Genomic DNA, 15,069 nt, shown 5'->3' on the forward strand with positions numbered 1-15,069 from the left:
TCTCTAGTGAAAACTTCAGTGGGAGATGCTTTAGTGCATTTAAAGCCACAGAGAGCACAGCTCATCATTGAGAGAGTCTGGAGCCACAGTGAAGCTGGACAGAATCAATATGAGAAATGGCACATATGCTGAGGTTTTTTTGGGGAAAATGTTGAAACATTAAAACACCTTGAATAAAAGCCCCACAACCAAACCAAAAAAACAATGAAATTTGACTTTAATACAAGAGATTTACAGAAACTGCCCAACAGTTTAGTATGTCTGAAATTGTTCACTCATCAGTCTCCACACTGCTGCCTTGAGCTCCTGGTTCCTCAAGCTGTAGATGAGGGGGTTCAGGGCTGGAGGCACCACTGAGTACAGAACTGACAGGGACAGATCCAGGGATGTGGAGGAGATGGAGGGGGGCTTCAGGTAGGAAAATGCACCAGTACTGAGGAACAGGGAGACAATGGCCAGGTGAGGGAGGCAGGTGGAAAAGGCTTTGTGCCGTCCCTGCTCAGAGGGGATCCTCAGCACAACCCTGATGATCTGCACATAGGAGAAAACAATGAACATAAAGCATCCGCAAGTTAAAGAGACAGTAACAGCAAGAAGTCCAAATTCCCTGAGGTAGGATTCTGAGCAGGAGAGCTTGAGGATGTGTGGGATTTCACAGAAGAACTGGCCTAGGGCATTGCCCTGGCATAGGGGCAGGGAAAATGTATTGGCTGTGTGCAGCAGAGCATTGAGAAAGCCACTGGCCCAGGCAACTGCTGCCATGTGGGCACAAGCTCTGCTGCCCAGAAGGGTCCCGTAGTGCAGGGGTTTGCAGATGGACACGTAGCGGTCGTAGCTCATGATGGTCAGGAGGAAATACTCAACTGAGATAAAGAAGAGAAAGAAAAATAGTTGAGCAGCACATCCTTTATAGGAAATGTTCCTGGTGTTCCAGAGGGAATTGTGCATGGCTTTGGGCACAGTGGTGCAGATGCAGCCCAAGTCAGTGAGGGCCAGGTTGAGCAGGAAGAAGAACATGGGTGTGTGCAGGTGGTGGCTGCAGGCTACGGCGCTGATGATGAGGCCATTGCCCAGGAGGGCAGCCAGGGAGATGCCCAGGAAGAGGCAGAAGTGCAGGAGCTGCAGCTGCCGTGTGTCTGCAAATGCCAGTAAAAGGAAGTCGCTGATGGAGCTGCTGTTGGACATTTCCTCACTTTGGCCATGGAGTCCTGTTGAAAGGAGACATTGACAAGCTGGGATAGATTTTTTTGAGTCAGTCCTGTGCAATTCAATTAGGTTTCCTCATAAAAATCTTATCTTCCTATAGGGGCACTTCATTAAAAATTTTTATTTTTGAGTTTAGGTTTTGCTGCTGAATCACTGCCTGGTCTTTACCATTTCTCTAAGCCTGAACACTGGGTATCCGAGAAAAAATACAGGACTTCCTGTGCCACAGTGCAGTCAGACCTGCTGGTCCTACACAGCTGCCCTTTGCACATTACACTTCCCACTATTTCAGGGTCATTAGAATTACAAAGTGCTGGAAAAATATAGTGGATCCATTGAAGGTTCCAGTATCAGATAAAATCACCTTAAACATTTTTCTCTTTCCCTATGCAGCTTGATATGGAGGGATATCCAGGGCTGACCTGGCTCTCTGCTGCCTGGAGTTATAGCTATTGGGATCTGTTTCTCTCTATGCAAGCCTTGTCCCTGCCAGTGCTCCCAGAGCCCAGCCCAGCCCTGGGGGCTCAGCTCTGCCCTGGACATCCCTCCCAGCACAGGACACTGCCCAGGGGCATCTCCCTGCCAGCAGGGCCTTAAGGGCAGCTCAGACTAACACAAATGTTGCAATCCAAGGTGCTGCTGTTGCTGTCTGTAGGCAGAGGAGGGTGAGGAGGCATGATGTGAGGGAGATGTGAGGCAGATCTGCTGATGCCCAGTGGGACAGTTCAGGAGTGTCAGTGACACAGACAGGCTTGACAGCCCCTTTCCCTTCCTTTGAGGAGAAAGCTGACAGCAGCCCTGGCCATACAGCACCATCTCCACAGCAGGAGGAATCTGCCCTGATGGGGGTGGCTCCTTCCACCTCCAACTTCTCCCCGCAGTGCATGGGGAGCTGCCAGGAAGGCTGAGAGCTGTCCCTGGCAGGTGGCACATGCCCTGGGCTGGCCAGGAGCCCTGAGGGTTGCAGGAGCTGCTCTGCAGGACAGCCCTGGGCAGCCCTGGCTGCAGATCCAGCTTCAGCCCCTGCAGCCATCCCTGGCAGTAGGAGCCATCCTGGAAAGGCTGACATGGAACAGAGACTTGACAAAGCAAATGACATAAAACAGGTATTTTTTGAAAGGGTATGCATTGGGCAGTGCAAGAGCCTGGCAGGGCCTCACCCTAGTCAAATCCAAGATGGATACTGTTCACAAATTTTTACACTTTTATAAGTTTTGGTTCATCCACATCTTGGGGTCAATTATCCAACTACAGTCGCAGGATATGGAGTCTCAGCTCCCTGGCTTGCCCTCAGCCCTTAGCCATTCCTTCTGATCTTTGGGTACCGGTTGTACTTGATTGTGTAGCTGGGAATTGATTATTCCGTCTAACTAGCCTATGAAGAGAACTTATTAACATGTAATATGAAGTTTCAGAGTAACAGACTAAACAGCACAGAATCTGGAAAATATAAAAGCTAAAACCCAAGACATTATTACCCCCACACACTCACCATGTCAAGAGCAGTAAAGATGTTTCACCAAGTGAAACCTCAACTAAATGTCTTCCTAGCCCTGATTGTCTTTAGCTTGTCTGTGCCTGGCTCCTGTCCCCTCAGTGCCGGCTGGCAGTGCCCTCAGCCCTGCTGGGCTGGGAGAGGAGCTGCTCGTCAGCAGAAATGTCTTTTTGAATGTTTTCATGGTAGCCAGGATCTGCCTCTGTACCAGGAGCCCAGCCCAGCTCAGCAGCACAGACACAGCACAAGGACTTTAATGAAACTCTCAGGGCTTTGGTGCTGTTTACATGAGACTCGGTCCCTGAGAGAGTGCTCAAAAAACTTTTTGAGAACTCAAATTGAGATGGAAACTCCAAAGTTTCTTGAACTTTTAATGGGTCCCACTGAGGGACACCACTGATAAAGTGTGCCCAGCTTCCAGTTAGAGGAAAACACTGGAGGCAGTGATGACAGGTGGGGACAAACAAGGGAAAGGTGTCTCTGATGCTCTGGAAAGGTGTCTCTGAGTAAACCTGGATGTGTTTCAGGAATGCAAAGGGCCAGGGGCTGAGCCCCAGCCCCTGGCAAGGCACATCCTGTCCCTCCCTCATTGCTCAGGACTCTTCCTGGGCTGCTGGGCTCTGGGGATGTGCAATGCCAAGGGCAGGACCATTGGGCAGACCCTCCCATGCAGCTGAACGGGGACAAGGAGGCAATGAGGCCCCAGCACAGCAACGCTCATTTGTCCCCTGCTGGCCTCAGGCCCAGGGTCAGCAGCCATAGGCAAGTGCTGCTGCAGTTGGCTCTGGAAGGGTCATTCAGCTGCTGCCCATCCCTTTGCCCTCTGCAGTCCATACCTTGCACCTCTGTCCCTGCAGGTTGTCGTCATCCCCCTGCTACTCCACCTCACTGACCCTTCCTTTGCTGACAGCTCTGCATCCTACCTCCCTCTCCCTGGCCACACAAAGCCTTGGCCTTGATACCAAAATTTTACCTCAAGTTTTACTGTTCCTGTGAAGTCTTATCACAGGAACAAGGCATGCCAGGCCTGCTTTTCCAGGAGGGACAATTGAAGGGGAAGAATACATTTGGCTTAAGGGGACAGCAATAGAAAAAACAAGGACCAATCTTGGGAATTTTGGTTGGGTTTTATGGAAATGGGTAGATTGTTACACACATGTGGTGATGGAATATAAGCAACACACTTGTAGAATCAGTTGTCCATATAAGGTTAGGAGTTATTCCAGGTTGAACCTAAGACAAAAATATATGATGTCTTCTTCCACACCAAATTGATGTCAAGGAGTCTTATTCTGATATTTTAAGATTTGACAACAGTGTGGCCTCTCAGAATTGAGGATTCTACTGTGATATTTTGGAACCTCATGGAACCAAGGGCCATTGTTACACTCTGGGGACCTTGGAACCACAGGGACCATACAGGGAATGTGGTTCTCCATGAAACAAAGGGACCATTCTGATACTGCCTGGCCTCATGGAACCAAGGGGCCAATTGTGACTCTGTTGGGCCTCGTGGAACAATGGAGTCTATTATGACACTGAATCACAGAATTAATGAAGATGGAAAAGACCCTTGAGACCTTTAAATTCACCTATGTCCTAACATCATCTCATCAACTAAACCATGGCACTGAGTGACATGTTCACTCTTTTTTTAAATGCCATCAGGGACAGTGACTCCACCTCCTCCCTGGGCAGAAGATTCCACTTCCCAATCACTCATTCAGTGCAGAATTTTTTCCCGATGTCAAAGCTAAACTTCTGCTGGGGCATCTTAAGTCTTTGTCCTCTCATTCTTTCAGTGGTTGTCTAGGAGAAGAGATGGACCCCCACCTGACTACGACCTCTGTCCAGGTAGTTGTAGAGAGTCTCACTGAAGACCATTGTAGCCACTGGGGCCATTGTAGCATGGCAGAGCCTCATGGAATCAAGGGGAGCACAGTGAGAGTGTGGGGCTCCATGGGACAAAGGGGCCATCCTGACACCGAGGAACCAAGGAGAGCTTTGTTACACTGCAGGGCACCATGGAAGCAAGGAGACCATGATGACACTTTGAGGCCTCATGGAACCAAAAGACCATTGTGGCACTGCAGGGCCTCATGGAACCAAGGGCACAAGAATGACACTGTGAGCTCTAAGGACACAAGAGCGACCCTGTGTGCTCCTAGGGACCAAGGTGTCATTCTTCCACTGCAAACCAAGGAGACCATTGTGACACTATGGGTCATCATGGAACTGAGTGTCCATTGTCACACAGCATGGCCTCATGGAACCATGGAGACCATTTTCACAATTTGAGGCTTTGTGGAACAAAAGGACCATTGTGGCATTTCAGGGCCTTATAAAACCAAGTAAACCATTGTGACACTGTGAGTCTCAATAGAACCAGGGGGCCATGGTGACACTGTGGGGTCTCATGGAATCCATGGTCTATTGTGACACTGAGGGGCCTCATGGAATTCTGGAGGCCATGATGGTACTTTGAGGCCTCGTTGAATCAAGGTGCTCTGCGGGGCCTCACGGAACCAAGGAGACCCTTCTGCCATTCTAAGTCCCCACAGAACCAAGGGTCCCTTGTGATACTGTGGTGTGGGAAATGCAGGCATGGAGAGCTCTCAGGGCTTTGTGCATACAGGATCAGAGATAGAGATGGATGCAAAGTTTGACCTAAGACCTCAGAGAAAGCTTAGAGAATTAGAGCATTAAAGTGAAACAGATATGAAACAAGAATATAAGTTGATAGGTTAAGCAGAAATATGTTTTAAACAAGCAGTTATATGCATTATGTAAGCAAAGCCGTATGTTAAGTAAGATAGTAAATGGTTTTAGAGTTTAGCAATAGAACCTTGTAGAAAACTAGCTAGAAATTTAAGATGTATCAGTGTAAATTTGTGAATTATTATATGATTGGTTAAAAATATAACATTGCATCAAATCCATGAAAAGCAAAGCAATTAATGATTGGTTTAAAAACACAAGCAAGCTTTGTAGAAGTATTTGATTGGCTAAAATTATATAAACCATTGCAACTAAGAATTAAATGGTCTCTGATATTATGGTGTTTTATTTAGCATCTTTAATGTCTCATCCTTTGATGAGACTGGTGCTGTGAGGCAATATACCGTCTTTTACAACATCTCTCAATTGCCCCAGCTCTCAATATATTTTGCCCCAGCTCTCGTAATATTTATATCCCAGTACTGTGGTACCAATGAGACCCCCCATAACACTGCAAGACCTCATGGAAGAAAGGGGGCCCATTGTGACACACCAAGGACTCAGGCAGCCGAGGGACCATTGTGACACTGCAGAACCTTAGGGATTAATGGAGACCATTTTGGTACTCAGCGGCCTCATGGAACCAAGGGGCCATTGTGTCATTGTGCAGTCCCATGGAACCAAGGAAAGCATTCTGAAACTGCCAGGCCTCATGGAAGCATGGGATCCTTTTGACACTGTGGAGTCTCATGGAAACAAGGGGCCAGTGTGACACATTCAGGCCTCATGGAACCAAGGATCCAATATGACACTACCATTGTTGTTGATGCTTGGTTAGCAAGCAATGGACATGGATTAGGTAAAGCCTTATTAGCAGGCCATGAAAATGGCTCAGTTGAGGATTCAGGGCAAGAATCTAGCTGCTAAACTGCACATATTGACAAGGTCAGGCTATAGCAACCTGTTCATAAAATTGATAGTAATGCAGCTAGAGGATATGAGAGAAGGAAGAGGTGGTTAGTTTGTTGCTATATAGAGGATAGATGCAGTAGGTTTGCTGCTAAAAAGCATGTGTACAGACTTAGCTAAAAGAGTATAAGGGGTGGTCTTCTCATGCTTGCAACAGCCATTAGTAGGAGAGGCGTATGTACCTGAAACCAATGAAATTATGCTAAATATGCTTAAGTCATTATATTTTGGATTATAAATATAAATAGTGCCTTCAATAAATCGAACTATGCCTTATCAATCACACTGATTGGTTGCATATTTCCCTCACCGAAGTTCTTCCACAAGTGGTGCCCAGAACAGGGACCCTGCAGCTTTGCAACTCTGCACTGCGACACACCGCCGGAGGTAAGCGAACAGGCAAGGACCAAGTATCAGCGCTTGGAGGGCAAGGATCTCTGTATGCCGGCATACTAACGGATCCCGTGCCTGAGCCGCTTCCGACAAAGGAAGCTCACCGTCGCAGTTACGCTGCTGATCAAAGTTTGCCGTGTGCACACGTTAGCAGGCAATCTGCTTAGATTGCTGGACTGCCCCTCTCGTTCTTTTGTAAAAAGGGAGGCATATGGAAAAGCAATTGGCATATGATTTATTTATATGTTTTTTAGAAAAGCGAAAGGTAGAACTTAATCTTAAGAAAGATTTACACAAGCTGTTAGACTATGCTAAAGAAAAGGGCTTTTATAACAATGCAGACAACTTTTTCAAAATTGAGGAGTGGCAAAATCTAGGGGATTGTTTGTATAGAGCAGTTTTAGATTAGGATATAGTAGAAAAAAAGTTGTCTCAGCCCTGGCGGGTCATAATCAATTGCTTAGAGGCATATAAAGCAGAAAAAAAAAAAAATACTGCTGTTGCCTCTATGCATTTGGATGGCAAACTGCCCGCTATGCTATCCACCACAGGGCACACTAAACCCCCTGCTGCACAGCCAGGGTTGTATATTTTTGGAGGAGACAATCTTCTTCAAGCACCGACTACACAACAATTTTTATTACCTCCTAAGTCTGTCTCTGGAGCAGTGCCCTCTTGCCCCCCCCGCTGCTTTCACAGCAGGAGGAGCTGCCTTCAAAGGACACAGCTGAGTTAGAAAAAGAAGCGGCACATTCCTATCATAATAAGGTGCCGAAAGGCAGAGCTAAAATCAAGAGTAGAATGGAATGGGGAGAGATCATGAAGGAAGCAGTAGCGATGGGAGAAAGGGATTATGTGGCAAAATTACAGGAGCCAAGTGCAACACAGCAAGCATTTCCAGTTGCATTTACCCCTACTGGGGAAAATAGAATGGAAGAATCAATAAATCCTTTAGATTGGAAATTGTTAATGCAGCTTCGTAGTACAGTTAATGAAGCTGGCTTGCATGGGGAACCAAGAAAGCAAGTGCTCAATTATATTTGGGGATCAGGGTTATTGTTGCAAGAGGATGTAAAAAATGTTTTCAAACTAATTATGACAAGCTCAAAAATTTATGTTATGGCAGGCTCACTTCCAGGGTCTTTGTCAAGATGCTGCACTTACTCAAAGAGCACAGGATGATCTGCTTTATGGGATCACATTAGAACAGTTTATGAGGATTGGTCGATTTGCCACACCCGAGAGTCAAGCTCTATTGGGGCCAGATGTTGTAAAAGAGGAAATGCAGTCAGCTCGGGTTGCATATGATAATGTTAGACCAGAACGAGGGAAATTGCCATCTTATATGAATATTAGACAAGATCCACAGGAGCCTTTTTCTAGTTTTGTTGACAAACTTACTGCAGCAATAGCAAGATCAGGGGTACCTCTGTTGATGCAAGGAGCTCAATTTAAGGAGTGTATTACACAGAATAACAATCCCTGGGTAAAATCAGTGATAGCTACTTTACCAGGCAATTGGGAAGTAGTAGAGCTTTTAGAATGTATGTGTAAAATTCCTCAGGGAACTCAAGCTATGTTAGTTGAAGCAGTAAATAATTTGACATCAACCTTAAAAGAGGGGCAGTCTCAGAGTCAAACCTTTGCTGCTCTGCTAGAGTCTCAGTCAAGCCTTTGCCTCTGCACTGACACCACTAAAACCGCCTGACTCCCAGAGTGCTGGCCAGCCTCGTTCAACTAGCAATTGCTTTCAATGTGGTCAGTCTGGCCATATATGCCGAGAGTGTTGGATTACAAACGTGTGGTGTCATAACTGTCAATTCGACTCTCATTCAACTGAAGCCTGCAGATGGAAGACAAAAAACAGACAGGTGAGCGCAAAGGGACACTGCACAAGGACACAAGCTGTGGCCCAAACTGCCAAGAATTCCAAGCTGCCCCTCCCTATTCCCAGCTAGCGAACTCCGGCCAGCCACAAGAGGCAACCTCAGCTTGGATTTGGCAGCCGCAATAGACATTGTTCTAAAGGATACAAAGCTGGTAAAAATCCCTACTGGAGTGTGTGGACCCTTAATGTTAAATGGATAATCTTATGGAGCTTTGTTGTTATGTAGATCCTCAAAAACCTTACAGGGTTTGACTGTGCTACCTGGAGTTATCGATGCAGACTATACAGGAGAAGTTATGGTCATGACTCATACATCTTTCCTTCCTATTAGTATTCCTGCAAGAAGCCGAATAGCTCAGCTGCTCCCACAGCAGCAACTGTCTAGGCACAAGGACCTGTGTGAGGAGCTGGTGGATTTAGATCTACAGGAGGCTTGGTACTACTGACCTACTATTCATTGGTTGCATATTTCCCTCGCCGAACTTCCTCCACACCAGCCCACTGTGTGACTGATTGACAGCTCATCCCAAGGTGTCTGGGACATTGATCTCATCCAGCATCTGACAGTGACCATGGTAACACTAGAACCTCATGGAACCATGGGTAAGTTGTGACAATGAGGATTCAGGGGCACCATGGAGACAATGTGGAACCTCATGGAACAAAGAGACCATTAGGACAATGTGATGCCTCATGGAACCAGGGGGACCATTGTAAAACTCAGGGATCCCATGGAACCAAAGGTCAGTGATGTGGCTGTGGGATGGTAGAACCAAGGAGCCATTGTGACACTGCATGGCTGCATGGAGCTCAGGGGCCATGGTGACACTGCAGAAACAAGGAGAACATTGTGACAAGGAAAATATTGTAACAAGGAGAGTATTATCAACTTTTGTCCATGGAAGCAAGGAGAACCCTGGTACACTTTGGGGCCCCATGAAACCAAGGGAACATGAAACAGGTCTGGCTGGCTGGGCCTCCTTGGGCCACCTGACAGATTGGGCTGACCTTGGCACTTTGAGGGCTGTTGCTCATTAGCCACTCAAGTACTGGGGCTCTGTGATTTCCTTCCTGTGGAAAAGAAACATCCTTCTTGTTGAAGTGGCCGTGGCCAAAATTTGGATTCCTTCTCCTAATTTCCTTATATGCAAAGATTGTTTCCAGATGAAATCTGTCGGGACAGACAGATCTGGCTAAATTGGCTACCCAGGGGTTACTTCTCATCTGCCTTTTGCAACACTGGGACCTTGTGCATTTTTTTCTTATGGGGAAAAGAAGCCATCTTTGACATCCAGGCACCCATGGCCAAATTTGGGATTCCACTTCCAGAATTCCTTGTATCCAAGGATAACTCCAAGACAAAAGCTGGCATGGCAGACAAGTCTGGCTGGCCTTGGCTTCCTGACAGCTGACTCTCATCTGCGTTTTGAAGCACTGGGGCTTGCTGCTTTCCTTCCTAATGAAAAGAACTCTCCTTCCATGCCAGGCACTCATGGCCAAAATTGATATTGCACCTCTAAAAATCCCTATGTCCAAGGACTGCCCCAGATGAAAGGTGACAGGAGAGACAGGTCAGGCTGGCTTGGCTGAGCCCTTGGTGTTTACCCCTCATCTCCTTCCAAAATATTTAGGCTTCACACTTTTCTTTCCTCTGAAAAAATACTACATTCACCTCGACCAGGTGCCCATGGCTAAAATTGGGATTCCAACTCCTGTACATCCATGGATTGTTCCCAAGTGAAAACTGCCAGGACAGGCAGGTCTGGCTGTTCTTGGCCTCTTGGAGGCTGCTTCTCACCTGCTTTTGAAACACTGGGGCTCAGTGCTTTCCTTCAAATGGAAAAGAACAATGGGTCCTGTCAAGGTGTCTGGTCAGAATAGCGATTCTCCCAAATTCTGTATGTCCAAAAAATTTCTCCCAGGCAAAAGCTGCCAGGACAAAATGGTCTGGCTGGCTTGGCCTCCCAAGAGCCACCTCTCTCCTTTTCTGCCTTTGAAATACTGGGGTTCGATGTATTCCTTCCTATGGGAAAAGAACCAACCCTCTTATCAATGCAGAAATGGCCAAAATTGGGATTTCACCTCCAAAATTCTGTGAATCTGAGAGTTACTTTCCAACAAAGTTTTCAGGACAGAGTTCAGGCTGCCTTTAGTTTCTGATGGCCGCCTTACATCTGCCTCTGAAACACCAGTGTTCCATTCTTTCCTTCTTATGGAAAAGAACTGTCTTTCTCCTCCAGGAGTTAATGTCCAAAATTGGTATTCCACCTCTAAAATTGCATATATCTGGAGATGGTTACCAGACAAAATTGCCAATACAGTCAAGTCTGGCTGTCCCAGTGCATGTGATGACTGCCCTTCATCTGCCCCTGCAACACTGGGGCTCAGTTGTGTCCTTCCTATAGAGACCATGGTGACATTAAGGAAACATCAAGGAATCATGGAGACCATTCTGACACTGCAGGGTACCATGGATCCAAGGGGCCATTGTGACACTGTGGAGACACAGTGGAACCAAGGGGTAATTGTGACACTGTGGAACTCGTGGAACCAAGGGCACCATTGTGGCACTCTGGGCTGCAGGGTCCCAAGGGGCCAGTGTGAAGCAGCAGGGCTTTGTGGAACTGAGAGGCCATTGTTGCATTACAGGGCCTCGTGCAGCCAAAGGGCTGTTGTGATCCTGCAGGGCCCTGTGGATCCATGGAGATCATAGTGGCATTGCAAGGCCCAATGGTGTTGCCCGATGCCCAAACAAAACACAAACTAACAGAGTTAGTTTATGCGTGCTTTATTCAAGGGCCCGGGGAAACCTGTGGACTAGCGTCCAAAATCAGGATCCCGCAGTTCCCCTTTTTCGTCAGGTTTTTATATCCTTTTACAAAGTGGTCTACATACAGAAGTACACATTCTTCAAGACAATACAGCTACATAAATCTTGTAGATATTATTCCTAAAAGTCATAAATTCTACATGCTTGTCTACTCAAAACTTTAGGCTACCCCCCTTTAATCCCCCTTGCTTGTCTTCCCACCACCAGAACCCTTTATCATTGATTATACATTAACCTTTATCGTTTATTATTTCATTGTGTTCTGCATGCTCTACTAGATCCTTTAGTTATTAGTTTGTGGTGCTTAGTACATTCCCAGGCCTGTTTCCCAGGGCCTGCTTGTGAACTGCTGCTTTCTAAGCCTTAGCATAACTACTGCTATTGCTATATCTACATTAGTTCTTTTTCTCGTTATTTCGGTATCAGAATCATTCCCAGCCCTTAACACAGGAAGCCTCTGGCTGCAGGAGAAGGCAGCTGCAGCTCCAGGAGAGATTACCTAAAGCTGGAACATCCCACTTACAACAGATTCTGTAAGTACAGCTCAGAGTATCTCTGGTGTAGAGGAGAACAAATTGAGAGCTTCAGCTCAGTTCCAGAAAATTTTCATTGGAGACTATTTTATATAGCCATGGAAATTTCCTGAGTCTCTTTCCAGCTTTTTTTTTCTGAGCAACAAAAAGTATAAAACATTTTCAAATTATTAATTTTGATAATTATCTACAAAACCTGAAATGTAGCTTTGGGTGTTCTGTGAGTCTACAGGAGATTACTAAAGTGATTTCAGCCACTCCCCTGCCCATGGACACCTCCAGAATCCCCTTTGCTGGACCCATCAGGCTCAGTCTGACCTGTCCTTTCTCCAACCTGCAAACAGAACCTGCCCCAGCCAGTGCCCTGCAAACAGGCAGGATTCTGTAGGGCCAAGGAGAGTGCACAGAGATTTGGGGGCTGGGAGTGCTGGCAGGAATACATCAAGCAGTGGGAAACTCGTCCATGAGGAAAGTCTCCAAGGTGCAGAGAGAAGCTCAAGCAATGAGAGAAAACAAAACCTTGAAAAGTTTTGGCAGGAAGAGTTTAGAGATCTCCATAGCATCCCCTGCAGTGCAGCCCCTCTCTCTCTGTACAAGTCCCCTCCCTCCTGTCCCCCAGCCAAGCCTCTGCCCTCAGGGACAGGGGTCCAAGGCGTGAAGACCCTTCTGTGCAGGCAGAGCTGCTGCAGAGCCGTGGGGCAGCTCTGCAGCCCCGGGCCCAGTTCCCTCTACAGAGCACAGGGCTGGAAGCAGCTGCCTGGCACTGGGGGCTCTGGGAGGGGGCACAGCTGGCTCAGGGTAATGCTGCCCCAGTGCCTGGCTGTGGGCAATGCTCTCAGTGCAGCTAGGGAAGGAGCTCCAACTCCTTTACTCCAATGTCATCACCAGGACAACTGGATGTCTCTCTGAGATTTCCTCCCAAGCTGGGAGCTCTTCTTCAGGATGCAAAATTGTCCTAGAACATCATTGTGTCACCTGAAAGACCCACAGGGAAAGGCAGAGGTGTTATGACAGTGAAAATGCTGTGAAAATGATCAACCATCTTCCTTCTCTCTCCACTAATCCCTTTGCCTCAGAGAACATGCTCTGATCACTCTGAGGGCTGCAGAAATGCTGCGATTTCTGATATGCAGGAATACGAGGAGAGAGGGGGGAAGTTTAAAAATCTGCTCTAGAAATCTTAAACCCTAAAGGGTGTCTGCATGTTTTAGAGGGAAGAATGCATGGGAAATGGCCTTGGTTTTGGTTACAGATATCTCCTGTATCTCTTCATCATCTCTTTTTCCATGACAGAACTAAGGCCCAGAGAAAGCAAATGTCCAACAGCAGCTCCATCAGCCACATCCTCCTGCTGCCATTGGCAGACACAAGGCAGCTGCAGCTCCTGCACTTCCGCCTCTTCCTGGGCATCTCCCTGGCTGCCCTCCTGGCCAACGGCCTCATCATCAGTGCCGTAGCCTGCAGCCACCACCTGCACACCCCCATGTTCTTCTTTCTGCTCAACCTGGCTCTCACTGACCTGGGCTGCATCTGCACCACTGTCCCCAAAGCCATGCACAATTCTCTCTAGGGCACCAGGAACATCTCCTACTCAGGATGTGCTGCACAGGTCTTTATGCTTGTCTTCTTCCTTGGGTCAGAGGTTTCTCTCCTGACTATCATGTGCTACGACCACTACGTGTCCATCTGCAAACCCCTGCACTACGGGACCATCCTGGGCAGCAGAGCTTGTGCCCACATGGCAGCAGCTGCCTGTGCCAGTGGCTTTCTCAATGCTCTGCTGCTCACAGCCAATACATTTTCCCTGCCCCTGTGCCAGGGCAATGCCTTGGGCCAATTCTTCTGTGAAATCCCCCAGATCCTCAAGCTCTCCTGCTCCAAATCCTACCTCAGGGATGTTGTATTTATTGTTGTTGGTGCCTGTATAATGAAAGGTTGTTTTGTGTTCATTGTTTTCTCCTATGTGCAGATCTTCATGGCTGTACTGAGGATCCCTTCTGAGAAGGGACGGCACAAAGCCTTTTCCACCTGCCTCCCTCACCTTGCTGTGGTCTCTCTGTTTGCTAGCACTGCAGCATTTGCCTGCCCCCCTCCATCTCCTCCCCATCCCTGGATCTGGCAGTGTCAGTTCAGTACACAGTGGTGCCACCAGCCCTGAACCCCCTCATCTATAGTCTGAGGAACCAGGAGCTCAAGGCTGCACTATGGACATTGATGACTGGACGGCTTCAGAAACATTAAACTGATGGCAAATTTCTGGAAGTCACTTGTAATATAAATAATCCTTGATATTTATTGCTGGGTTTGGGTGTTGGTGTGTTCTTTTCTAACAGTAATTTCAATTTTTAATAATGGCCACAAAGAGAGCTCATTGTTTCTGCTGTTTCTCATTTCGTTTCTCACCACATTCACTGTATGCTGAGCAGAGAAAACCCCCATGAGCAGCCCCACTCTGGCCGTTGGCAGGCTGGGGGCAAACAGCATGGCTGGTGCTCTGCAAGGTCTCTGCAAGGGGGAGACCCTGCCAAGGAGCAGCAGAGCAGGGGCTGATCCATCCCCACTTCACTGGAATGCCCAGGGCAGCGTTCCAGAGTGTCCTCATGCACCTGCCAACAGCATCCCCCCTCTGCAGCCCTGGCCCTCACTGTGGAGGATCTTCAGCGAGGGAAATATGCAACCAATCAGTGTGCATGATAAAGCATAATTCAATTTATTGAAGGCACCATCTATATTGACAGTCCAAAATAAAATGACTAAGTATATTTAGTGCAATTTCACTGGTTTCAGTTACATACCCCTCTCCTACTATTAGGTCTTGCAAGGAAGAGATGACCACTCCCTCTGCTTTCTCAACCATGTCCGTGTACGTTCCTTTTTGCAGCAAGCCTAACTGCATATATGCCCTATATAGCAACAAACTAACCACATCGTCCTTCTTTCACGTCCTGTAACTGCAATAGTATAAGTTTTATGAATATGCTGATAGTTTCTGACCTTGCTAATAAGTGCAGTTTAGCAGCTAGATTCTTGCCTTATA

At 47.3% G+C, this 15,069-nt stretch overlaps 1 protein-coding gene across 1 annotated transcript; it reads right to left on the bottom strand.

Moving 5' to 3' along the window:
* Positions 1 to 252: 252 nt before the first annotated feature.
* LOC306815166 (olfactory receptor 14J1-like) lies at positions 253 to 1,185 on the bottom strand (the record flags this gene model as incomplete). The annotated part of the gene is made up of 1 exon (XM_079331796.1): positions 253 to 1,185. The coding sequence occupies one exon, from the start codon at positions 1,183 to 1,185 to the stop codon at positions 253 to 255; it is 933 nt and encodes a 310-aa protein (XP_079187922.1).
* Positions 1,186 to 15,069: the final 13,884 nt, after the last annotated feature.

The sequence above is a fragment of the Erithacus rubecula genome (genome assembly GCF_903797595.1).
Source record: "Erithacus rubecula genome assembly, contig: scaffold_104_arrow_ctg1, whole genome shotgun sequence".
In the NCBI taxonomy this organism is placed as follows: domain Eukaryota; kingdom Metazoa; phylum Chordata; class Aves; order Passeriformes; family Muscicapidae; genus Erithacus; species Erithacus rubecula.